The sequence below is a fragment of the Rhincodon typus genome, chromosome 11 (assembly GCF_021869965.1).
Source record: "Rhincodon typus isolate 14 chromosome 11, sRhiTyp1.1, whole genome shotgun sequence".
Classification (NCBI taxonomy): domain Eukaryota; kingdom Metazoa; phylum Chordata; class Chondrichthyes; order Orectolobiformes; family Rhincodontidae; genus Rhincodon; species Rhincodon typus.
Window position 1 is genome coordinate 16,118,583 of NC_063342.1, and position 25,975 is coordinate 16,144,557.

At 39.8% G+C, this 25,975-nt stretch overlaps 1 protein-coding gene across 2 annotated transcripts in view; it reads right to left on the reverse strand.

Annotated features, from left to right (window-relative positions):
• vps26c (VPS26 endosomal protein sorting factor C) overlaps window positions 1-25,975 on the reverse strand; it is a 46,565-nt gene that overhangs the window by 13,830 nt on the left and 6,760 nt on the right. The window contains exons 2-5 of one of the 2 annotated variants that reach the window (XM_048602971.1): window positions 13,531-13,674; window positions 12,690-12,782; window positions 10,011-10,091; window positions 7,694-7,768 (exon numbers count right to left, since the gene is read on the reverse strand). In XM_048602971.1, the coding sequence (XP_048458928.1) occupies window positions 7,694-7,768; window positions 10,011-10,091; window positions 12,690-12,782; window positions 13,531-13,674 (393 nt within the window). Of the gene's footprint in view, window positions 1-7,693; window positions 7,769-10,010; window positions 10,092-12,632; window positions 12,783-13,530; window positions 13,675-25,975 lie in introns of both variants that reach the window. The other variant, XM_020533659.2, reaches the window with a different exon arrangement.

The following is a 25,975-nucleotide window of genomic DNA, read 5'->3' on the forward strand; positions in this document are numbered from 1 at the left end:
CCTGAAAAGGGAAGACCCCTTATTCTCAAACAGCAGATCCTTATTTTAACTTATTCTACAAGAGGAAACATCATCCTGGTACCCACCCCACAAAGTTGTCTCAGGACCTTGCAGGTGAGATAAGATCACCTCATTCTTCCAAAATCCACTAGGTACATGGCCAATCTGGTCAACCCTTTCTTCGTAAGATAAAGCCCTTCATCCCAGTAATGAGTCAATGAATCTTCTCAGAAATGATTCTAATGCAATTATATCTTTTCTAAATGAAAACAAGAAGTGTTAGAGAAATTCAATAGGTCTGACTGATTCTCTCTCCAGAGGTGCTAAGTCCAAAATGACTCAAAACATTAACTGAATTGCTCTCTCCATAGGCGTTGCCATTCCTTCTCCATCACCGTTTTTATTGCAGACCTCCGGCATGTACAGTATTTTGATTTTAAAACTTCTTTCATAGAATATGGGTGTTTCTGGCAAGGCTAGTATTTATTGCCCATCTGTTATTGATCTTTAACTTACTAGCTTGCTTGCCATATCAGAGGGCAATTAAGAGTCAATCACAATGATGTGTGTCTGGAATCACATATACAGCAGACCAAGTAAACATGGCAGTTTGCTTCCCTGAAAGACACCAGTGAATCAGATGGTTGTTTATGACAAATCAAGGCATCAACACTAGTTACAAGTTCCCCTTTAGGTCACACAATCTTGACTTGGAATTATAATCGCCATTCCTTTACTGTTGTTGGGTCAAATCTTTGAACTCTTCGTAACGTACTTATATCTCACAGACTGCAGCAATTCAAGAAGGTGGCTGACTTTTTTTTTTCTCTATTCATTTATGGGATGTGAGTGTCGCTGGCCTGCCAGCATTTCTCATCCATCCCTAGTTGCCCTTGATAAGGTGGCGGTGAGCTGCTTTCTTGAACCGCTGCAGTCCTCCTGCTGTGGGTTGACCCACAAATGCTGTTAGGGAGGGAATTCCATTGACTTTTAAGGATGGGTAATAAATGTTGGTGTTGCCTACATCCTATGAAATACAAGTTAAAAAATGCTACACTCATTGACCTTCCTTGTTACTGCCTCAAAGAGCTTCATAAAATTAGTTAGACATAACTTCCTTTCACAAATCCATCCTGAGTGCACTTGATTAAATCGGCGCCTTTCTAAATGAATTCATACTTCCCCTCAGATTATTTTCTAAATGACAATTTATATTCTCCTTCAGATTTTTCCCAATAATTTTCCCATCACAGAATTGTTTGTCCTATTTTATGTCAATAGAAGCAAAGTGCTCATTAAGAGACTTTCCCACAATCTAATCAACCATATTCTTTGGAGAAAAGCACGTGGAGTCCAGTGACCCTGGGCTTTTCCAGCCATTCTAGATAATTCCTCACTCAATGCAAAGGCAGAACTATGAAGACATGGACTCGGACTTGTTCAATTTTGCAAGCCATCACTTGCTCACGTTTAACAATTCAACCCCTGATTTTACTTTTATTTACAGCCATTGTTTTGCTTAGATTGCTGTTGACAACTGTTCTTTTCACTGCAAATCTAGAAAAAGGATCCTTTGTATGGTTTCTACCTGGCTTTCGATGATCATTTCCACATTCAGGTTTATTTGTGTATCATCTAGAAGACACACTGCAGAAATTCACCAAAGATGCTAGACAACAACTTCCTAACACAATCATTGCCATCTGGAAGGATAAGAACAGCAGATACCTAAACACCACCACCTGGAAGATCCACTTCAAATCACACACCATCCTGACTGCTCCTCCAGTGTTGCTGGGTCAAAATCCTGAACTGTCTCTCTTACAGAACTACGGGGGGGAAAAGCACCAAATGGACTGCAGCAGTGCAAGAAGACAGCTCACCACCACCTCAAGGGTATCTTGGGATAGGAAATAAATTTTGACCCAGCCACCAATGCTCATGTCTCACCAGCTTGGAGTGGCTAAGTTTTAGTCTTAGCAAACAGAATGCAATTCATCATCCAGAGCTGAAGAAATAAAGTCATTTTACTCCAAGAAAAGTTCTTTGAAAGGTAATGGTTTTTAAATATTTTTAACTCCAGACTTTCACTTTAACACTATAAACATAAATCTGGATATCTGGGATGAAGTCCAAACCAACCATATGCTCCAGCTGGTGAGCTCTTATCATCACAACCTAGCTTTTTACATAAAATCTTGGGAACAGACAATAAAAGTAAAATCCGTATAAATCACAAAGTACATCAATTGCAATCTTTAGGCCACGAGCTATTTGTTCACTTGGCTTACTTGTTCACATTCTCACCTCTGGATCAAAAGGTTGCTCATGCAAAATCTATTCCAAGCTCAGCTGATGCTCCACTTTAATATGAATAAGTGACTACTTGCCAGAGATGTCAGAATGTGATGAGCTGTTAAACAGAAGTCCTGTTTACCTCACTGTTGAAGAGGAGCAAGGAGCTTCTCTCGCTATCACAGTAGAAAATGCTCAGCCAACAATGTTACATTTCCACTAAAGTAGTGACTCTAGCCCACGCTGATCAGATGTGAACTGAAAGACAAACAGCAAAATTTGCACTTGCCTGTATGCCAATCAACTCAATGAGAACTAGCAAAATCTGAATAAACTGTGCTCAATTTGTGAAAAAAAACTCAAGTCGAATCTGACTGTATCCTTCGTGGCCAGTTGCCTGACAACTGGTTAGAAAATTGTAAGGAAAAAACTCCAGCAATACCAAAAATTGATTTTGACAGGAAGGTTTATTTTTTAAAATACAAATAATTTTCAAATGGGACTCATTTTCAAATCCAAATCAGAGATAAATAAAAGATTACCATACATACAGAAACAGAAATTGTTGGAAAAAAGAATCAGCAGTACAGAACTGGCTCGAAGGTAGAAAACAGAATGGTGGTGGAGGGTTGCTTTTCAAACTGGAGGCTTGTGACCAATGTGTCAGAAGAATCTGTGCTGGGTTCTCTGCTTTGCGTTAATTACATCAATGATTTGAATGTGAACGTAGGAGGTATGGTTAGTAAGTTTACAGACGACACCAAAATTGGAGGTGTAGCGGACAGTGAAGAAGGTTGCCTCGGAGTACAACGGGATCTTGATCAGATGGGCCAGTCGGCCGAGGAGTGGTAGATGGAGTTTAATTTAGATTAATGTGAGGTGCTGCATTTTGGAAAGGCAAATGAGGGCAGGACTTATACACTTAATGATAAGATCATGGGGAGTGTTACTGAACAAACAGACCTTGGAGTGCAGATTCATAGTTCCTTGAAAGTGGAGTTACAGATAGATAGGATAGTAAAGAAGGCATTTGGTATGCTTGCCTTTATTGTTCAGTGCATGGAGTATAGGAGCTGGGAGGTCATGATGTGGTTGTACAGGACATTGGGTGGGCCACTTTTGGAGTGCTGTGTGCAATTCTGGTCTCCTTGCCAAAGGAAAGATGTTATGAAACTTGAAAGGATTTGGAAAAGATTTGCAAGGATATTGCCAGGGCTGGACCTAAAGGTAGAGGCTGAACAGACTGGGGCTATTTTCCCTGGAGCATCAGAGCTGATGGGCGGCTTAGAGGCTTATAAAAAGGGAGTGCAAAACTAGACTGCATAGGTTTAAGGTGACGGGGAAAGATTTTAAAGGGACCTAAGGGGCAACTTTTTCCACACAGAAAGGTAGTGCAAGTACAGAATGAGCTGCCAGAGAAAGTGATGGAGGCTGGTACAATTACAACATTTAAAAGGCATCTGGATTGGTATAGGAAGGGTTTAGAGGGGTATGGGCCCATTCTGGCAAATGGGACTAGATTAATTTAGGATATCTGGTCAGCATGGATGAGTTGGACCAAAGGGTCTGTTTCCATGCTGTACATCTGTATGACTCTAGATCTGGAAGCATCTATGGACAGAAAGCAAAATTAACATTTTGGGTCCAGTGACCCTTCTTCAGAAGAATTTCTGTCTGTGTTTCTGTTTTCCAGCTTCCGTAGTTCTTGGTGTTTTTCGCTGCACATACATTTCAACTAAAGCCAAGCATGTCTGCACACACTGCTTTCTTGTTATTACTACTTTGTGGAGTGAGAACCCAGGACAAAGTAATTAAATTAGTACTTTCTCTGCAGTATTTGCGGGGGTGGGGTGGGGGAACCCACTGACATGCACAGCTCCGAACAAACATGTAACCAGATCAAGTTTACTGTTATTGCACTGGATGTTACACAGAACCTTTTGGTGAATGAGCAATTACTTGCATTGAATGCACAATAAGGTAAGAACTCATAGCAAAACACAAGTGCAGCAAGTTTCAAATAATTATTCCATTTCACTTTCATCAGCTTATCAACAAGATTCATATCGCACAGATGGTGAGTGCACTACATTTGGCCTGTGGACAAGAAATGATAAATCAGGCAAAAACAGCTACTAAACAGAAATTAGATATCCTGTGCATTACACAATCCACATATTGCAGTACAACTAAGCACTATGGGGATTAAGGAAAATAACATTGAGCATATGTGCAGGCAATACATAATATATTTGACAAGATCACAATATTGCAGACAAATAATGTGACGTACTCATATGTTGCATAACGTGCCAGGACCTAAACCAATGCAGCTCATTCAGCTGTGGAACAACACCTCTAAATTTGAAGATTATGGGTTAAAATACAACTCTTGGGCAGAATAATTTCAGCTGGCTCTCTAATGCAATACAAAGGGAGTTTTGTTTTGTTGGAGGTACTCCCTTTTTTGGCCAGAATATTAAAATCCATAGCCTCACCCGCTTTCTCAGATGGGCACAAAAGATTGAATTTCAATAATAGGGAGTTATCTCTGACAAATATTTGATCTTTAGACAACATCTTAACAAACAGATTATCTGGTTGAAATCACTTTGCTGCGTGTGGCAGCTTGTGCACAAATTAATGCCATGTTTCCTGCATAACAACAGGATTATACTTCAAACATACTTGATTGGTTGCAAAGTGCTTTTGGAATATTCTGCAGTTGTGAAGTGTGTATATAAACATAAATCTTCCTTTTCTAAAAATAAATTAATTATTTAAATCCCTTCAGTAACTGTGGCCACATAGATGACATATAAAGAATGAATACGCTACCCAGTAAGTAGTCACTGTCGTCTTGTTTCTTTCAAGGACGTCCACACAAAAAAAAAAATCAGTGGCACAAACTCAGCAAGGGCACAGCTTCTTTATAGGGAGTGACCCATGACAACATCTTTCAAGGGGTCCATATACGCCAAAGATGCATAAAATCTGTCTACATTGAATCAATCATAATATTTCTGCACTGGTCAATACAGCATTAGCCTCCATTGAACTCTGATTGAGAAATGTTAAAGAAGCAGTTACAAAATAAATAAAATGATCAGGAGGTTTTGATGGCATATAATGTTGGAAAATGTGAGGTTATGCACTTTGGCCAGAAGAATAGAAGACAGAAGCATATAAATGGGGAAAGAAAAAGCTGCAGTAGTTTTTTGGGAGTTCTCGTACATGAATCACAAAAAGCTAGCATCCACATTCATCAGGTAACAGGGAAGGCAAATGGATCTTTGGCCGCTATTTCAAAGGGAATGAAGCATTAAAATAGGGAAATCTTGCAAAAGGGCGGCACTCTGGTCAGAATACAGTTGGAATACTGTGAACAGTTTTAGTCCCCTTATCCAAAAAAAGGACATATTAGCATTACAGACAGTCCAAAGAAGTTTCACCATGCTGATCCCAGGTTTGGAGGGGTTTTCTTATGGAGAATAAGTTGAATAGGTTGGGCCTGCACTCGTTGGAACTTTAAAAGAATGAATGATGACCGTACTAAAATATAAGATTTTTAGGGGATATGGCAGGGTAGATGCTGAGAGGATTTTTCCACTTGTGGGAGACTCTCAGAGGAAAGGCCTACCCATTTAAACAGAGATGAGAAGGAATTTTGGCTCTGAGGGTAAAGAACCTGTGGAATTCTCTGCCACAGAGGGCTGTAGAGGCTAGTTCATTAAGTACGTTCAATACTGAGACAGACATATTTTTAATCAGTAAGGGAATCAAGGATTATGGGGGAAAAAGCAGGAAAGTGGAAGTGAGAATTATCAGATGAACCATGATTGCACCGAATCACATTGCAGACTCGATGGGCTGAATGGTTTACTTCTGCTCCTATGTTTTATGGGTTTTCGCCTCCCAGATGATCATGGGATGCATTCACTTGGAACCTAATACTCAGTCACTAGTTTAGTCTTGGGTCATCGCAACACAAGAAGCATGTTCCTTGACTTGGGACACCTTGGAACATTTATACGGTGGAAAGAATATTTCACGGCTGCCTTACATGGATTGACCTTCGAGCGAGTCCAAAACAACATATTCAAGTAACAAAAATCAAATACACAGTGACTTAGCTCACCAACCCAACAAAGCAGCCCTGTTGTTTTACACAGGAGAAAACAGTTTAACTAACCTGGTTGGAAGCATTTTGAGTAATGGCCACATTTGCCAGTGATCTAAATTAATATTAGAGATGGGATCTAGTGTGCTTGGATAATACAAGACACCTAATAATTTTCTAATAATATAAACTGGAAAAGAAAACTAAGACATGAAATTAAAGAGCTACATTTAAATACCATCTTATTCTGTCAATCAAAATGACTCAAAGCCCATATACTGCACTGAAGAATGTGTGCTCAGGTCATGGATTGGAATTAGATTCCTTGCCCATTTGACTCAGAAACAAGGGAGGCAAACCAAGTTAAGCAGATAATGGAATCTGAACCAAAATGACTGTGAATAGAAGTTGGTCTGAAAGTGTCAAACGTTGACTGTTACAAGAATTCATACCAGGTATTGCGAGATAGCTGAGTACTGAACATATTTGGTTCCACTTTGGGCTATAATCTCTACTGAAAGTGTTGCAGAATCTAATCAGTTGTTTACGACCATGACTGCAAGACCCTGAAACATTCCAAGACAGAGGTGAATTCTTTCCAGGTTTGAATCCAACGTATCACCATCTAACTCAGATGAAATTATTTCCACCAACATTCGTATTTTGCGATTACTCAGTGTTATGACACCACAGAACAGGCCTGTGAAGCCAATACAGGAGTATCTGTTAATTTTCATTCTGTCAGCTTTGAGCCATCTGGGAAATCAAAGCAAACGTATTCATTCTGCAGTCTACACATCATAATAAATACAAAATCTCTATCCTCAAGGTGATACACAAGAACTGCGGTCTGTCCAGGAAAGAAAACAGGTTCTTCTATACCCGCCAGTTCATGAAGATGTCAAACTACCTTCAAAAGGATCTTCTTCCAATCATGACAGGAATCTGACACAGCAGAGAACATCCTTCAATCATTCTGATGTGATTAAATGCCAAGTTGAGAGAATGATCTTGTGACCCAGACACTAGTATACACGCTGGATCCCATCTCAATAAAGTGAGCAGAAATGAGCCTTTGTTGATTTCCGAGGTCAAACATTTTTTAAGACCAAATGCAGTTTCTCTGTGGTCTCATCTAGAAATGTTCTAGATCCAAGTTTTGTGCCTGTACCCCTGTTGATTTATGTACAAGATTAGCTACAGATTATTCCCATTTCCTTGATTGCTAACAAGACAATGACACATCCAAGCACAGCTTTCACCAGTTGTGGTACTCACCTCTTTGACATTTTGTAGAGAATCAGGGGTGATGTTAAAATCCACAGGGCTGGGGGTTAGCCTCCCCTTTTGAGGCTTTAAAAGAAAATAATTAACATTAAAAAAAAACTCAGAAATGCAGAGTTTGGAAAGAAGCAATTCAGCACATTACGTATGCATCAGTCAACAAGTAGGTACCCAACATAATCCTACTTTCCAGAACCTGATTCTTGGTCTTGTAGACTACAGCACTATCAAGTGCTTTTTAAATGTTGAGGTTTTTTTTCCTATGGCTTAGCTACGAAAACCAAATATCCGTTATACATTTCTTATCACATTATCTAATTGTTCAGTCACCTTCAGGAATCTGAAGACTTGCACTTCAAACTTCATTGCTCCTCTACATTTCTGTAGCCTATCATTGTAATATAAATATTTCACAACAGGGATACGGATGGAAGTTTACACAAATACTAGGAAGTCATAAGTTCCCAAACATATGCTTATTTGGGACAGCATGTTGAGGAAGCTTTTGGTCCGTGCTCTATTTGTTTATTTCTCAACATGCTCTCCTAACAGGTAAGGCTCCATACCTGGAGTGCACACTGAGCATACTGGGCACATAATGCACAAGATATCCTTACTAGTGTGATGACCCCAACAATGTTCATGGACAATCACTAAATAATCTTCCTTTGGAGCACATTGACTACAAATTACCTAGATAACAAGCAATTGCCTGCCCACCTGGAACTCAGCTGGGCCCATTATAAAACAGATCCAAGGGGGCTCTTACGATGCAATGATAATGTCCATACCTCTGTGCTAGGAGGCTTGGGTTCAAGTCCCACCCGCATCACTGAGCAGCATAAAATACTTCAAGCAGACCCAATAGTTCACATTGTCCATAATAGCCTCTGCATGTGAACTTCTAACTGGCTACACAGGTGATTACTGGATGATAGTTAAAAGCAAAAAAAAGTCACGACGATTTGGTGGTGGGAAATTTGTATGAGATAAACACTTTCGGCACATAAAGAAAGAAATAAGCAGACCCAATAAAGGGGGTCTTGAGCCACAGCGGTAATGTTCCTACATCTGAGCCAGGGAGCCCAAGTTCAAGTCCTGCCTGCTCTAGAGGTATGTTAGAACATCCCTGAATAGGTTGAACTGAGAAATAAGTTAAATAAAAAGAAAGAAAAATAATGTGAATACTGGAGCTCCTGTGCCATAGTGGTAGTGTCCCTACCCTGGAGCTGGTGGCCCAGGTTCAAGTCCCCCCTACTCCTGAGGTATGCAATGCCATCCATGAGAAGGTTGATCAGATGAGGTGAGCCAGGAAGCCTTGGTTTGAGACCCACCTGTTCTAGAAGTGTGTCATAACAAACCTAAACAGGTTGCTTAAAAAGATTTATAAAGCTGATCCAGGTAAAGCTGATCCAGGTGAAGCTGATGGCATAGTGGCGTTATTGCCAGGCTAGTAATGTAGTGATCAACGTAATGTTCTGCGAACCTGGTTGCAAATCCTGCTATTACAAATGGCAAAACTTGAATTCAATTAAAACATATAAGGCAGACCCAGGGGCACTTGTGGCACAAAAGTAGTATCCCTACCTCTGGGCCAGATGGCCTAGGTTCAAGTCCCACCTACTCCAGAATAGTAATATATTATTCATGACATCTCTGGACAAGTTGATTAAAATATCTAAAACAAAATCTGAAATTTAAAGCTAGTGTCAGTAATGTTAACATGTTAAAAAATTATAAATAAGGCAGACCCAGGGATGGATCTGCAGAACTGTCTGTCCCAAGCTGGGACTAGCCCATGTATGCCACAAGTATTGGGTCTATTTTGATGTTCAACAATCAACGATATTCATTTCCAGTCAGGTTTCCTAAGTTATTACAACGTAGACAAAATTAAAATGCCCTTCCACAACTGTGTCCCCTTAGCACATTTCCATAGTCTGTCAACATTAATATCTAAACAGGTTCATAACTGAAATACACTCAATTGCTCTTGCTTAATTTTTGTACTTTTGAAATTTTCAGTCATATCATTTTTGCACATTATTCCTTCAAATTCAGCTGTTTCCCTGTTGAGGCCTAGCTTTAACTTTTGAGCATCAATTTCTCACTCATAGGTTTGATACACAGCTTTCTTCCTAATTTCCATTTACACCACAGACAATAATTATCTTTGTCCTTCACATATCCAACTGCTGGCTTCAACATACAAGCCAACAGCGACTTCCAATGCGCCCTCAGGAGATTAACTAAAGGTCAGAAATAAACTTATCTTCGAAATCTTGTCTTCAAAAAGCTAGTCTACACTCACCAGCGAATGCACAATGAACTCGCAACTCTTGGTCAAGTCTTTGGCAAGCAATGGCCGACGCACATCACAACGGAGGGTGTACTGGAAAAAGGCAAAATGGTCAATCACACAGAGCATTGTAATTAAAATATACTCCAGATCAAGTACAGTCAAGCTTGGATAAGTAGTTTTACAGGAATTCATGCGTACAGAATAATGACACCTTGGATACAGAAACTTATTTGCCATAGCTTGACCCCAAATGATACGACAGAGAATACCAAATCATTACGGATTATCAACAATCAGAAAACTGAAGTATAGGTTTCATCACTTGGTGCTGACCTTCAATTTTGGATAATTAATCTTATAACCTAGCTGTAATGTTCATCTCAGGTGGGAGTCACCTACACCAATTATCCATATTATTCATGATCGTTAATGTCCACTTTAGTCAAGATATAATAAATCAAACATTTCATCTAAAGCACAGTGATAACTTCAAAGTGTTTTCTTAAATTAATTTACATTGTTATACTGAAAAGTCAACTTAGAACAATGTAAGGTAACGTCACTGCAACATGAAGGCAATGGGCACCATCAGATGAGACAAATATAACAAAACAAAAAACTCAAACATCAAGTAACACGGCTTTGAAAACAATAACCATATTTCATTCCAAATTGAGACACTATTAAAAGATTTGAGAATAAAAACAGGGCACTATCACATAGTTTGTTAAAATAAAAACAGCAGTGTTGCTGCAGCACTTAGCTCCAGCTGGCATAAATATAGTAAATAATACAAGCTCAATAAAATTTCATATAACATTGAGGCCTCAATGGGAACTATAATAACCTAAACAAGTGACAGAGCATGTTTGTTCATGTTAATGATCTGTTCCTGCTCCTATTTCATATTTGTACAGATAAATTGCTTGACAAGAGTCAAAAGGTATGATGGAAGACATGAAAGTCGGATTGAGGCAACAAGCAGATCAACTATTATCTTATTAATTGGTAGAACAGGCTAAATGAACCAAATGGTCTGTGTATTCCTGATCTAAATGTGTAAGTTTGGATCCAAAAATTTAAGAACTACCTGAACACACACTTATTTCAAATCTGGTGAGCCAACCCATCTTGCTTTTGGTGAATGAGAGGAATAATTTATTTCCAATGATTAAAAAGACAAAAACTTCATGCTGCAATTACTATTGTAAACTAGAAGCAAAGCACATTTTGGATTATACAGCTCGAGACTGCCGTACGTTCCGTGTACACCATTGTACTTCAGACCAGAAGTAAAAGGTACCTATATACAGTTAGTTCCCCACATGTCAAACACAACAACAGTGGTTCCTCGATTGAATCACATGTTGGAATCAACTACTTTCTCTCCCTCTCTCACAGTGGAGAAGTTCCAGCAATGTGATCAATAATCAGGTTTGATAAGTGCTAGGAGTGTGCTGGGGAGCTGGCTTTTGCAATGGGAAAGAGAAATGAGGCACACAAGGTATACGTGTAGCAGGGGAAGTAAAAGAGGCAGGTGATGAGCCGCAGGGAAGGCATTGGTATGGATGTAGGGAGGAGGAGGAAGAAGAGGGTGGTGAGGAGGCAGGGCAAGGAAAAGGAAGACCGGCAGCAAGGCTAGTGAGGGACAAGGAGCACAAGAGAAGATGATTAGGAGGGAAAAAGAGGAAGAGGGAAAGAGAGGGGGAGAGTGGCAATATGGACAGACAAAAGGGCAGCAAGGCACAGAATGAGCATATTGCGCAATTGCTACAAACAAAAGAAAAAAAATTTAAAGAGTAGATGCATCAGCAAACCAAACACACAGTTAGATGTCAGAGAGCAAAAAAATCTGAGGAACAGCAAGAGACAGGCTTTTTAAGCTTTCAAAATTTATGTAAATAAATTAACACAATTTTCTGAGTTATGCCAATAAAATATATAGAGTCAGCAACATTTTTTATTTCATTTTAACACTTCAAATTTACTTCATTTCAGGTACTTCAAATGCGACAGGGCTTGGCACATCCGAAGGTCATTGAAGGCATACTATAAATGCAAGTACAGCTTTTTATTTACAAAATAAGTAGCTAGCGTTGAAGACCACTTCTGGCCTTTGATCTTACTTTCCTTAAAGCTGTATTGTACTGAACCATTATTGCATCACATATCACAGCAGCTCTTATTTTGTGATGGCTTATTGCATTTTGTTGGAAGCATTTACTGTTTTCTCAATTTTTTTGAAGGGGAATTTTTCAGCTTGTTTTATTCCCCCAATCTCAACATCTCAAGGAGATTAAAATACCAGTCAGCTAAAGTGTACCAGTGGTTAAACAAATGAGGCCGAGGTTAATAGAAAGCAAGTTTAGGCAAGGTGTTTAATGGATAGTAAATCTAATATAATCCTTGGTATTCCAATAAATGTTAGTTATTCCTAAAGATTGCTGCTTCTGGTGGGTTAACAGCATATGGAACATTATAAAATCAGAGGAGAAAATCCTCACTCTCTTCTCACTCATCCCAGTCCAGTTCCAAATAAGATACAACAAAAGTGCTGACATTGTAATAATAAATTGTGACTATGCTGAACACGATCTTTTGTTAAACTTAATACACACTGTTGTCTCTTACCTGAATATTTACGAAGACACCGTGGTATGTCTCATACATAACTTTACTGCCTTTTACCTTTAGTGGGAATTCAAAAGGAATTTCTGTCCGGCCACTTGGAAGCTTCCCTGCCTTGGTTACCTCTATGCTATTGCTGATAAGTTGGATAGGCTGGGGAAAGAGAGAAGAAAATCAGTGCTTCTGGGGAGTAGTTATGAAATGCTAAGGTTCAGTGTGTGACATTTGTGTGTCTCATGTTCGCAGTTCAAATGCAGAAGCCAAAGTCCGAGAACTGAGCTCCAGTGGTCCATGGTACTGTTCCACTGCAGTGACACACAGATCAGATCGGGAATTTCATCATTAATCTGCAACATACCCGAGCTTGGAAAAGCACACTCCATCCTTGAAGTGAATCATCTTTGTGAACTTTATACACTCCACATACTTTTGTTTTTGTACAAAACAGCAGACATGTAGCACAAATCAAATCCCTCGAGATAAATTAGCCCAACTTCGAGAACCACTGCATATTTGGGGAGTCAGAGATATGAAAGCCTATAAATATATGCTGACTCAGATTCTCCAGCATCTGCAGTTCCTACTATCTCTGATTCAAATATATGCTGGCTCTCTCTCCTTGAAAAGGAAACACTTGAAGTTGATCCCCTAAATGTGCATTCATGAGCAAACTAGTTCTTTGCACTGCACAGCAAACCAGCATGTAACTGGAAGGTTATTGCAGAAGCAAAGTGGTGTACAGCTCTCCTCCAATAAGGTAAACCACTCCCAGCTAAGTGCAGTGAAATTAGTTCAGACAATCCAATCGACATGAAGCAAGAGAAATAAAATGGAAAAAAAAACATTTAATGCCACAACGAGCTAATTTGAAGAGGAAAGGAGTAGGGACAACCTTGCATACCTTAACAGAATTGTAGAAAGCTTCAAATACACCAACACTCTTCGCACTGAGTTGCAGGCTAACGACTCCATCCATGGCCAAGGTGATTCCCTGGTGCTGAATGGCTTCTTTACTGGAGAAAATAACTACTCCAGACAGAGTTTCCTGCAACAGAGCCACAGTACAGATCATGTCTTGCTGTTATTTACAGCTGGTCCCACCTACTAGCAAATAATTTTGTTGTATACTCTTTTGTTTTACCAGCACTTCAAAATTCCCCGGCACGTGTAAAGACAGCTCAATCAACATGGAAATTTGAGATGCATTTATTTTTCCTTGTTTAATTATCTCAACATATATACAATTGGTGTTGTTACTTTTATTCAGGCAGTGAAAATTAATTGGGGACCCACCCATGTTCACATATATAGGAGACAATGAAGATCCAAGATCCATTCCCACCTGCCCCAGAGGTATATCACATGTCCAAAACGGTTGATTAAAAAAATGACTTAAGGGTTTTTGACACAGTTTGGTGTCCCTACCTCAGAGCCAGAAAAGCCAGGTTCAAATTCCACCTGCCCAAGGTGTATCACAACATGTCCAAACAAATTAATTGAAATTACTTTGTTGTTAGAACGTTGACCAGAGGAAATCACTGATAATCAAGCCCCACTATTCTACCAGTCATGCCAGTAGTATAAATGTGTTAATACAATCATTAAAATGGATTTCCTTGTATACTGTCATTCGGAATAGAGCCACTTGCACTAGCCTTCTTCAATGAACTTTAAAAAAAAACTTTCTTAAAATACATTGATAAAACCATAATCTAGAATCAGAACCAAATCCAATTAGTCAGTCAACATGCCAATCAATCAACATCTTTTACTTAATTTGTACAAATTCTTGTTCCCAGTGTCATCTGGTATTCTTGTGACTGTCCTGATGAGTGTTGGGGAAAAGCATCAGCAACGTTTTCTCCTCCAGCAAAATTTTCAAAATACCCCTTCACATGTGCAAGAAATCACAACAACAACTAATTGAACATTATCATTTGAGCTGACAATGTGGGTCATTTATGCTTCTGAGAGATTACATATATTTACACACAGGGAAAAGGAACATGTCCCGGCATTGCAAGTTTTTGGAATCAAATGAAAATATGGGAACAATAGCCCCTGGAGCATTCTCATGGCAATGCCTTGATGGATCAGTCAATTTGACGATTTTTTTTCTTTATTCATTCATGGGATGAGGGTGTCGCCGGCTAGGTAGCATTTATTGCCCATCCCCAACTGTCGAGAGGGCAGTTATGAGTCAACCACATTGTTGCGTGTCTGGGGTCACCCGTAGGCCAGACCAGGTAAGGATGACAGTTTCCTTCCCTAAAGGACATTATGGTGAACCAGATGGGTTTTTACGACAATTGGCAATTGATTCACGGTCATCATTAGACTCTTAATTCCAGATATTTATTGAATTCAAATTCCACCATATGCCATGGTGGGATTTGAAACCAGGTCCTCAGGACATGATCTGGGTCTCTGGATTAACAGTCCAGCGATAATACCACTAGACCATTGCATCCCCAGCAATGTATCAGCATCCGTTACACCCTTCTTTAGAAAAGGAAGGAGACAAAAAAAAACTGGTTAACCAGATATCAATTATGTTACCATCTATTATAAATGATCTAATAGCAGAGCACTAGGAAATACATCTGATCAAGCAAAGAAGGAAAATTCATGCCTAACAAATTGCCAACATTCCTTAAGGGGTAACAAGCAGTATAGATAAAGGGGAAGCAGTGAATGTAATATGTTTGGATTTTCAGGACTTTCGACTACTCAAGAAGATGTAGTATTTTAGCATAATTAGAGGATTGGCTAACTAATAGAAGATAGGCTGTTGGGATTACGGGGGCATTTTCAGGAATAGCAACCTGTAAAGATTGGAATGCCACATGGAGAGTGTTGGGGCCATAATTACTTTGAATGCATATTAATAACATAGACGACAGAGGTGAATGTACTACCACTAAGTTTGCAGCTGTCACAAACATGGATGTAAAGGCAAGTAGCGAGGAGGTCACAGTCAGTCGACAGACAGATTAAGTATATGGGGTGGGGGGGGGGGGGGGGAAGAAGAAATATCTTTGCCATATAAAATGGGAAAATGTGAGGTTATGCACTTGACAAAAAGGTTAGAGGTGCTGAATATTATTTAAATAGAGAAAGACTGCAGAAAGCTAGAGCACAGAGGGAGTCCTTGCGCATAAATCATAAAAAAGCTAGCATGCAAGTTCAGCAGAAAATAGAGGAGGCAAAGAGAACGTTGGCTTTTACTTCAAAGAGAGTGGTGTATTAAAAATAGGGAAGTTTTGCTAAAACTATCAAGGTACAAGTCAGACCACGGCAGTTTTGGGCCCTTTATCAAAACAAAGATATACCGGCATTGCCGACAGTTCAGACAGGTTCACTATGCTATTACCAGGTATAGAGGGTCTGTGTTATGGGGACAGGTTCAGTAGATTGGGTTCTGAGGAAGGGCTGCCAGACCAAAAACACTGACTCTGCTTTCTCTGCACAAATGTAGTCAAATCTGCTGAATTTCTCCAGCAATTTTTGTTTTTGCTTCAGTAGATTGAGCCTGGACTTGTTGGAACCTAGAGGAATGAGTTGACATAATTGAAACATACAAGGTTGATGCGGAAAGGTTGATTTCCCTCGTGGGAAAATCTAGGATCAAAGGGCATAATCTCAGAATAAGGGGTTATTATTTTAAGACAAAAATGAGTCAGAATTTCCTCTTTCAGAGGATAGTGAATTTGTAGAATTCTTTACTACAAAAGGTTGTTGAGACTGGGCTGCTAAGTATATCCAAGGCTGAGATAAACATTGTTTATAGTGATAGACATTGCAAAAAAAGGCATGAAAGTGGAATTGAAGATTATCAGCTCAACCCTGATCTTATTAAATAGGGGAGCAGACTTGATGGGCTGAATTGCTTGCTTTGCTCCTGTGTCCTATAGTGAAGAAGTGCTTTTTGACAGCACCACCTGAACAGAACAGCTCTAATTTTAAAGGTTACTCTCCTTTGTTCTGAACTCACCCAGAGGGAAAGCTTATTTAAATATTCTGATGAAAGGATATACCATCTGAAATATTAGACTTGTTTTCCTCTCTCTACAGTTACTGCTTCATCTGCTACTTACTTCAGCATTTGCTGTTTTGAGCATAATTTACCCATTTTAGCCCCGATATTATTCTGATGAACCTGCTAGGCACAACTCACAAGGCAAACATATTGAGGTGCAGTCCAACCAAAATCTGATAGTACTGCAACAGAAATGACCCTCCTGACCTAATTTTACATGCTGCCCAATAACAGGTCTCCAGCCTCAGTGCACACAGCAGGGGAACCATCACAAGAAAAATAAAGGAAGTATATTTAAAATAGAGCAGGTGGAATGAAGGAGCAGGAGGAATGGAGCAGTAAATGAGCCTCTTAAACAAATCGAAAAATGGAACACAAAAGTAACATTACACTACACTGCAAGGTTATAACAAGAAACTACCACACGAGGATTATCTGCACATTTTCCTAATCATATCAGTTTAAGTCTTCTACATCACTGAGTCTCAGTCTGGTACTCAAATTGGCACAGGTATGGACTAGAATTATAAAGAAAAAGCTTAGCTGAGAACCACCAGCAGAAGTACTCACAAAAAGGTGAAAGTTTGCATATGTTGCATCTATTCCATATGTATAAGAGAATGAAGAGCAGCCCGTAAAATCTGAAAGAACTGCGGATATTGTAAATCAGAAACAAAAACAGAAATTGCTGGAAAAGCTCTGAGGAAGGGTCATCTCAACCCAAAACGTTAACTCTGATTTCTCTCCATAGATGCTTTCAGACTTGCTAAGCTTTTCTAGCAATTTCTGCTTAGCTCATGAAGAGTAGCCCACCCTGTGGAAGAGCGAGAAAATAAAGACAGGCTAATTGAGTACTTGGTCAAAGCAATGCATTTTTGGGAAGGACCGGTTTTCAGAAAGAATTCTTGAGACAAAGGGTATGGCAGCTGAAAAATCAACATCGAACAGTGAAGAGGTGAGAAACAAACACAGAAAATACTGGAGATGCTCAGGCCTGACAGTATCTGTGGAAAGAGAAACAATTAATATTGAATCTAATGTGATTCTTCTCCAGAACGTGAAGATCATGTGCCTAAACAGTGTATTTGCATGATCACAAACATGTCTGTCTTTTGATTCTATTTTGGCAGGTTCTTTGAACAAGGGAATCAATATTTCAAGTACGTGGCCTTTCTAAAACCTCCAGCAAAGTAATGATTGATAGCCAACTGCTTTAGCTACAACCACGATGCTAATGTGCGGCTATTCATGGTCAGTAAAATCACCTTACAGCTGTTTATCCCCATAACACATCTCTAAGTGGCATTAACTCCCAAAGACTGGATTTCAAGTCACCAGTAATATGAAAGTAAATGCATTAAAGTCAAGAGATACGACCAATGCAAAAGCATTCCAGCCACCTTGAGTCAATCAAGCTACCGGATATCAGAATCAGAACTCACTACCATTGACAGAAGTCGGACACAAGATTACAACTGCTTTGACAAGATATACGTAGGAGGAGGCAGAATTAATGGTGTGTCCACAGGCAAAAGGAGACATTTAGACGGCACAGATTAGCATTCTTCATTCAGTTTTCCGACACAATACCCACAAAATAGAAGAAAATTGCAAGTAACATAGGTCCATTAATACTAGAAGCACAAAAGTCAAACCCGTTGGAATTTTGTCTTTGAGGTTTCCCATACTGAAATAACCAGACACCTACCATCCTCAGTTTGCATCATTTGCTGCCCAAGCAGGTCCAACTTCTAACGTTATCTATACCAATGTGGTTATAGCATCTTCCTACCACCAGAGGACAGCAAAGACACACCTACTAAATATTTTTGAATTTTAAGCCTATTACTTTATTTATGCAGAAGTCAGCTTTTTTAAAAAATGTACAATAATGTTCATCAATTTCAGAACTTTCTATGGAGGAAACTTGCAGGAGGCACAGTAACAAAGTGCTGCCAGTCCCCATGAGATCACACACATACTCCACCACACCCCTTCCCTACTTGTTCAATAGAACTTACTAATTTCAGGTCAGGGAGGAAATTGAGGCAAGGGTGCAAGGTGGGAACAAAGGAAGGGGAAGGAATAACTGGCCCCAATATTCCTCAGAAGACAAAGCATCCAGAAACCTCTTGCAAGGTTACTTCAGCACATGACTGAAGCTGACTTGATGCAAACATTGAACAGGAGTTCTGAGTTTTGATCATCTATCTTGACACCCCAACAGGCCTCTTCTCACCAGTTCCCATCACAATGTAACAAAGTCTAATATTTCGTTACTTGTGTACATTGCAAACAATTTTGAGAACGACATGGGCAAAACATTAAGAAACAGAAAACCTGTATTTCCTTATAGCTTACATGGTGCAAGGGAAAAGAAAAAACTCCTTGTGAAGTACCTTATCCTCACAGAAATATTAACATGGTATGAAAGGGGCTAATTGGTCTTATGCAGCACAATTTCTTCCCTTTTCTCCTCGACTCCAACCTAGAGTCTGATATTACAAGGTCGTCGGTACATTTTCAATGTACTCGCTATACATAGAGCATGAGGCTTAACAGGGTGCTATTTCAACCACATAAATCATAACAGCAGAGTCCAGTCCCACACTCACCAATGTTGGCAACACATACTTCCTGTACGGTAAGAAAGGGAATCCAACGTAATCCAGGGCAATTTCTGTACTGTTATTGTCTAACGGTACCAGTTAAAATGGGCACAGAACAGGGTTACACTGACAACCATTGTAGTCTGGATGGCTCAGTTCCTTACTAAGTAAGCCTTTTGGACTAACTGAACAGCAAGCAGCATTTAAAAAATGAGAACCTTCAATTATGGTGTCTGCTTCAAGTCTGCAAACAGTTAAAACAATGAACAGCACACTAAATCAGATCAATTCAGAAACAAAAAACTGTTCAAATAAGACGACATCTGGATAGGTACAAAATGCAGTTGACTTCGTTAATAAGGATTTTATTTTGCACAGGGTGAAGTGTTCTTTTTAAGCCTTTTGTTTCTGCCCAATTATCAATCCCCCAGGTGATCAAAGCATTGATTTTGAAACTGAAGGGCAATCTCAATATTCTCTTTGCCCTACAGTAGCGATAAGCAGGCAATGTTATGACAGGAGTAGGTAATTTTCAAGGTGATAATTAGATTGTAAGCATCACCCATTACATAAGTCACAGACGGATTCACAAGAGGCTTCTGTTTTAATTAGCAGCTCTGCTAATTAGCGTCTGCCACTTATAGATATTATAAAGCAATTTTCAATAGGAAAATTCAACAACTAACCAATTTTCAAAAATTAATTGTTTATAAGATTAATACAAGAAATAAGAAAATTAAATGGTGTCAAACCTTGATTAAATGTGCTATTCATGTATCATTTCAACCAATATACAGGTCAGCTGATCTTCCACTCAGCCCACGAAGTATACTTTTAATTTTAATTCCACCGTCCAGTTTGGACTGGGGTCCCTAGTTAGATTCAGAATCCTGACCTCCAGTCCTTGTAAATCATCTCCAACCTCTCTTTTCTCTCTAAAGTCATCGTATCTGCTGTTGCTTTGCACATCCACATGTCCCCTTCCCAAGATGCCATGAAGACCTATAATCAGGTTACTGCTGCTGTCACACTACTGAAATGACTCTTACCAAAGTCACGAATTACATCAGAGACAAAAAATAGAAATTGCAGTAAAAGCTCAGCAGGTCTGGTAGCATCTTTGGAGAGAAATCAGAGTTCTGAAGAAGGGTCACTCGACCTGAAACATTAAGTGTGATTTCTCTTCACAGATGCTGCCAGACCTGTTGAGCTTTTACTGCAATTTCTATTTTTGTCTCTGATTTACAGCAACTGCAGTTCTTTTTTTTTTAAATTCACAAATTACATCCTCAGGTCAAGGTAATCCATCTCTCTACATCCTTCCTAAATCGGTTTGCAACAGATGACACAGTTTACCATCGATCCTTTTCCAATATTTCTCCATTATCAGTATGGTGGGACTGCACTTGTTTGGTTCCATTCTTATGTAGCTTTAGCCACAGGTTTAACTGCAACACATTTTCCTGCTCCTGTTATCTGTGGTGTTCTGAAGGATTTATCCTTGGCCCCTAATTCTCACTTACTTGCTGGACCACAGAGCATCAGGTTCTATATTCAGACATCCTGATGTCCCAAATAGTTTGAACTCACAATCACCACTATCAAACCCTCCTCTGTTTAAAAATTGTTACACTGCTCATCTGCACTGCAGAAGCAAATTTAAATACATTTCCAATGAAATATCAGGAAGATTGAAGCTATTGCTTTCAGCACCTCCCACACAAATGTTAGTCTCTAACCACTAGCTCCACCTTTCCAGCCAACCTTCCACCCGTCATAAACTTCAGCTTATCCAAAACTGTTGACCGTATCCTAATGCACAGCAAATCCAATTCTCGTTACCCTAGGTTCCTTGACCAACATTATCTTCCAGTCTACCAATGCCTTGATTTATTTTATTTTTTGATCACTTCACATCTCTCTATTTGTCAAATGAACCAGAGATGATATCTGCTTCCACTGATTATCAACCTTACTGCTACTAAAAACAGTTCCTCTTCACTCGTTCCACAGTTTGTTATTTTAAAGGCCTCCACTCTCCGGGTTTATCTACCACAGCAGCAAGTCAGTTCTGAAAGAGAGTCATATCAGACTCAAAACATTAACTCAGTTTCTTGCTCTACACATACCTTCAGATCTGCTGAGGTCTGAACACTTTCAAGATGTTGCATGTTTTATACAATACTCCATTTACATGTTCTTTAGGTTCTAAAGAGTGAACTATACTTCCTTTTTCCTATGAACTGAAAATGTTCATGCCTTTCTCTCTCTAGGAATATACTCAGCTTATTCATATACACAGTGAACAGAAGTGCTGCTGAAACAGACCCAACTGATAGATTTACACCCATTTTCAACCATTGAAAATTTGCCCTAAACTCCCACTGTTTCTCCCTTCTAACTTTTAATAATCCAGTTCGCTAATTTTTTTTATTATTCACTACTCCATAATCCTCTCTAATAATCTCCCACGTCATATCTTGTCAAAGGCTATTCTAATGTCGAGGTACATTGCACTTCCCCTATCTGCCACAACTGGCATCAATTCATCCAATTATATGAAGTCTGTTGAGCACAGTTGAACCTTTTGAAGTTTATGCTGGTTGCTTCTAAATGTACCTAAAATCCGTAGTAAAGATTGTAAACTGCATATGTTAAATTAACTGATCTGTAACTACCAGATTAGCTCTGACTCCAGCAGCCAGCTTCCTGTCCTTCTCTGGTGACACACAAAGAAATTAAAAATTTGACTAATCTTTAACACAGTGCCTTTTTCATTAGCAATAAAGGTTCCTTCTCCAACCCCAATAGTATACCCAAATCTCCCAATGTAGTTCTGCACTGATTCAAACACAAAGGAGAGGGATAGCTTACTTGAGGAGAAAGTGCAGGACAATCATCTATGACAATTATACTCAAACCAAATGGCAGCTCCTCCAAAAGTGAATGAGAAACAAGGAATATAGAGATAAATATGATGTGGAGGTGTTGGTGTTGGACTGGGATGGACAAGGTCAGAAGTCCCACGACACCAGGTTATGGTCCAACAGGTTTATTTGAAGACACAAGCGTTCGGAGCCTCAGTCCTTCTTCAGGTGTTAGTGAGAGAGGTAGTGTCAGACAAAGAATTTAAGTAAAAGATCAAGGTTCACACCACTGATGAGGATGTATTGAACAAACCTAAAGATGCTATTAAACCTTTAATTAGTTTGAAGGTTTTAATTGATTAATATGTATATTTAATTCCCCGAATTCCTTTCCGGTCATGGTCTCTCTCTCTCTCTCTCACACACACACACACACACACAAATCTTTGGGGTGAATTTGTACTTGCAGATACATTTTATTTTGTTCAAAAAGCACACAATTTACAGACAGTCAATCAATGTGGCATTTTATAAATTCCTACTTTAGAAATAAAACCAGTCTGATTCCAAATGAGAACACAAACAGATTCTAAATAATGCACCACTTTGAAATGTCACCACTTCTTTACACTGATAAAACCTTTAGTTCTTAGTTCATATGGGGAGGTGATGGCCTAGTGGTATTACCGCTGGACTGTTAATCCAGAGACCCAGATAATGTTCTGGGGACCTTGGTTCGAATCCTGTCACGGCAGATGGTGGAATGTGAATTCAATAAAAATCTGGAATTAAGAATCTAATGATGACTGTGAATCCACTGTCGATTGTCGGAAATCCCATCTGGTTCACTAATGTCCTTTAGGGAAGGAAACTGCCATCTTTACCTGGCCTGGCCTACATGTGACTCCAGAGCCATAGCAATGTGGTTGACTCTCAACTGCCCTTTCGGCAATTACGGATGCGCATGCAAAAACAGTGCGTTTTACTTCACCGGGACGTGAGCTTGATAGCTCATTTGAGGCGAAAGTGCAGAGCCATCATCGATGGAAACTATACTCAAAACAACTGTCAGTTCCTTCTAAAGTAAAGGCAAATGTCAACATCCTAGGAGTTACTATTGATGAGAAACTTAACCAGATAATCACGCAAATACTGTGAATATATGAGCAGGTCAGAGACTAGGAATTCAGCAGGAATAACTTATTCCTGACTCCCCAGAGCCTCTGTCTTCTACAAGTCAAGAGTGTGATGGAATATTGTCCACATGCTTAGATCTTTGCTGCACTAATGACTCTCAAGAAACTCAACATCATCCAGGACAAAGCAGCCCACTTGATCACTAGTCCAACCACCACCTTAAACATTCAGTCCCTCCATCAGTGCATACCATACATAAAATGCACTGCAGTAACTCACCAAGTCTCTTTAATAGCATCATCCAAAACTCCCAACTTCTACCAATAGGAAGGTGAAGGACAACTGGTGTATAGAAACACCAACATCCAAAACTTCCCCTCCAAGCCACACACTAACATGACCTGGAACTAAGAAACAGTGAAGGGACAGTGACAGAAACAGAAATCAGGAACTTCCTTCCTAATACCAGTCTGGGTGTACCCAGACCAGATGGACTCCATCAGGTTCAAGGTGGTGGTTCACTGTCAACATCAAGAACAGTCAGGGACAGAATAAAAATAGGCCTTGCCAGTGATGCTCACATCCCATGAAAGAATATGCACTACAGAACATGAGACAGCACGAAGAACAAGGACAGCAGGTAGTTAGAGACAAAGAAAGATGGAGAAATATATTGTGACTAAAGCAAATGAGGAAGGAAACAAAGACAACAGTAGACGACTCAGTACTTGAACAAGTATTACAGCATCACTGATAGGAATGATACCTGAATCTCCTGAAAAATCAAACAAACAAGGAATGTCCAAATGAGCAAACTGCTTCAAAAGATTTTCAAAGATAAGAGCCAGCTATTTTTCAAAGGTCTGAAAACATCAAACTTTATAGTCAACCATCCTGTTGAGGGATGCAAATCAAAATGTATTAAGTAATGTTGCTTAACATTTCAAGTTAAACAGAATCTCAGAATCCCTGTTGGGCAGTAAAGCCATTTGGCCCATGAAGTCTGCACCACTCCTCTGAACAGCATCCCATCCAGACCCTGTAACCCCCCATTTACCATGGCTAATCTACCTAGTCTACACATCCCTGGACACTACATGGCAATTTACCATGGCCAATCTACCCAACCTGCTCATCTATGTGCATAGATCACTGAAAGTTGCCACCTAGGTTGATAGCGTTATTAAGAAGGCATACAGTATGTTAGATTTTATTGGTAGAGGGATTGAGTTTCGGAGCCACGAGGTCATGTTGCAGCTGTACAAAACTCTGGTGCGGCCGCACTTGAGTATTGCGTACAGTTCTGGTCACCGCATTATAGGAAGGATGTGGAAGCATTGGAAAGGGTGCAGAGGAGATTTACCAGGATGTTGCCTGGTATGGAGGGAAGGTCTTATGAGGAAAGGCTGAGGGACTGGAGGCTGTTTTCGTTAGAGAGAAGAAGGTTAAGAGGTGACTTAATAGAGACATACAAGATGATCAGAGGATTAGATAGGGTGGACAGTGGGAGCCTTTTTCCTCGGATGGTGATGGCTAGCATGAGGGGACATAGCTTTAAATTGAGGGGTGATAGATATAGGACAGATGTCAGAGGTAGGTTCTTTACTCAGAGAGTAGTAAGGGCGTGGAATGCCCTGCCTGCAAAAGTAGTAGACTCGCCAACTTCAAGGGCATTTAAATGGTCATTGGATAAACATATGGATGATAATGGAATAGTTTAGGTTAGATGGCCTTCAGATTGTTGCACCGACCTGTGAAACCATCGAGGGCCGAAGGGCCTGTACTGCGCTGTAATGTTCTATGTTCTTTGGACAGTGAGGAGAAACTGGAGCACCCGAAGAAACCATGCAGAAATGGGGAAAACATTCAAACTCCACACTCACATTAACCCAAGACTTGAACTGAACCCAGGTCCCTGCACTGTGAGGTAGCAGTGCTAAACACTGTTTGGAATAAGCCATTTGGTCTCTTGAGCCAGCTACACCATTCAAAAAGAACCATGGCTAATCTGATCTTAAATATGATCTTAAATTGACACTCCCTTACTCTGAGACAATGCCCTCTGGTCCTAGACTGTCCCATGAGGGGATACATGCTCTCAGCATTTACCTCATCAAGCCTCTTAAGAATTTTTTTTGTAACTCCAGTGACGAAGACCCAACCTGCTTAGCCGTTGCTCATAGGACACTATTTCCATCCAAATAATCATCCATTATCTCTTGAAAGCTTCATACGAATCTGTCTCAAGCACATTTCCAGGCATTGCATCCCATACTCTAACAACTCACTATCTAAATAAAGCTTTTTCTCACATCGCCCTCGCTTCCTTTGTGTGTCACTTTAAAATCAATGCCCATTTGTTCTTGTTCCTTTTACAAGGGTGATAGCTTCTCCCTACGTACTCTGTCCAGCCCGCTCATGACTTTGAAAACCTCTATCAGATCTCCCGTCAGCCTTCTTCTCTTCACGGAGAACAGTCACAACTTCTACAGTCCATCCTCAACTCAAATTCCTCAAACCTGGATTTTTGTAAGTTCTTGTAAATCACTTCTGCACTCTCTCCAATTCATTCACATCTTTCCTACAATGTGGTGCCCACAAAGTACACAGGATTAACAAGTGTCTTGCACAAGATCATCATCACCTCCCTTGCTCTTGTACTGTGCTATTAAAGCCAAAGACTTTCTCTGCCTG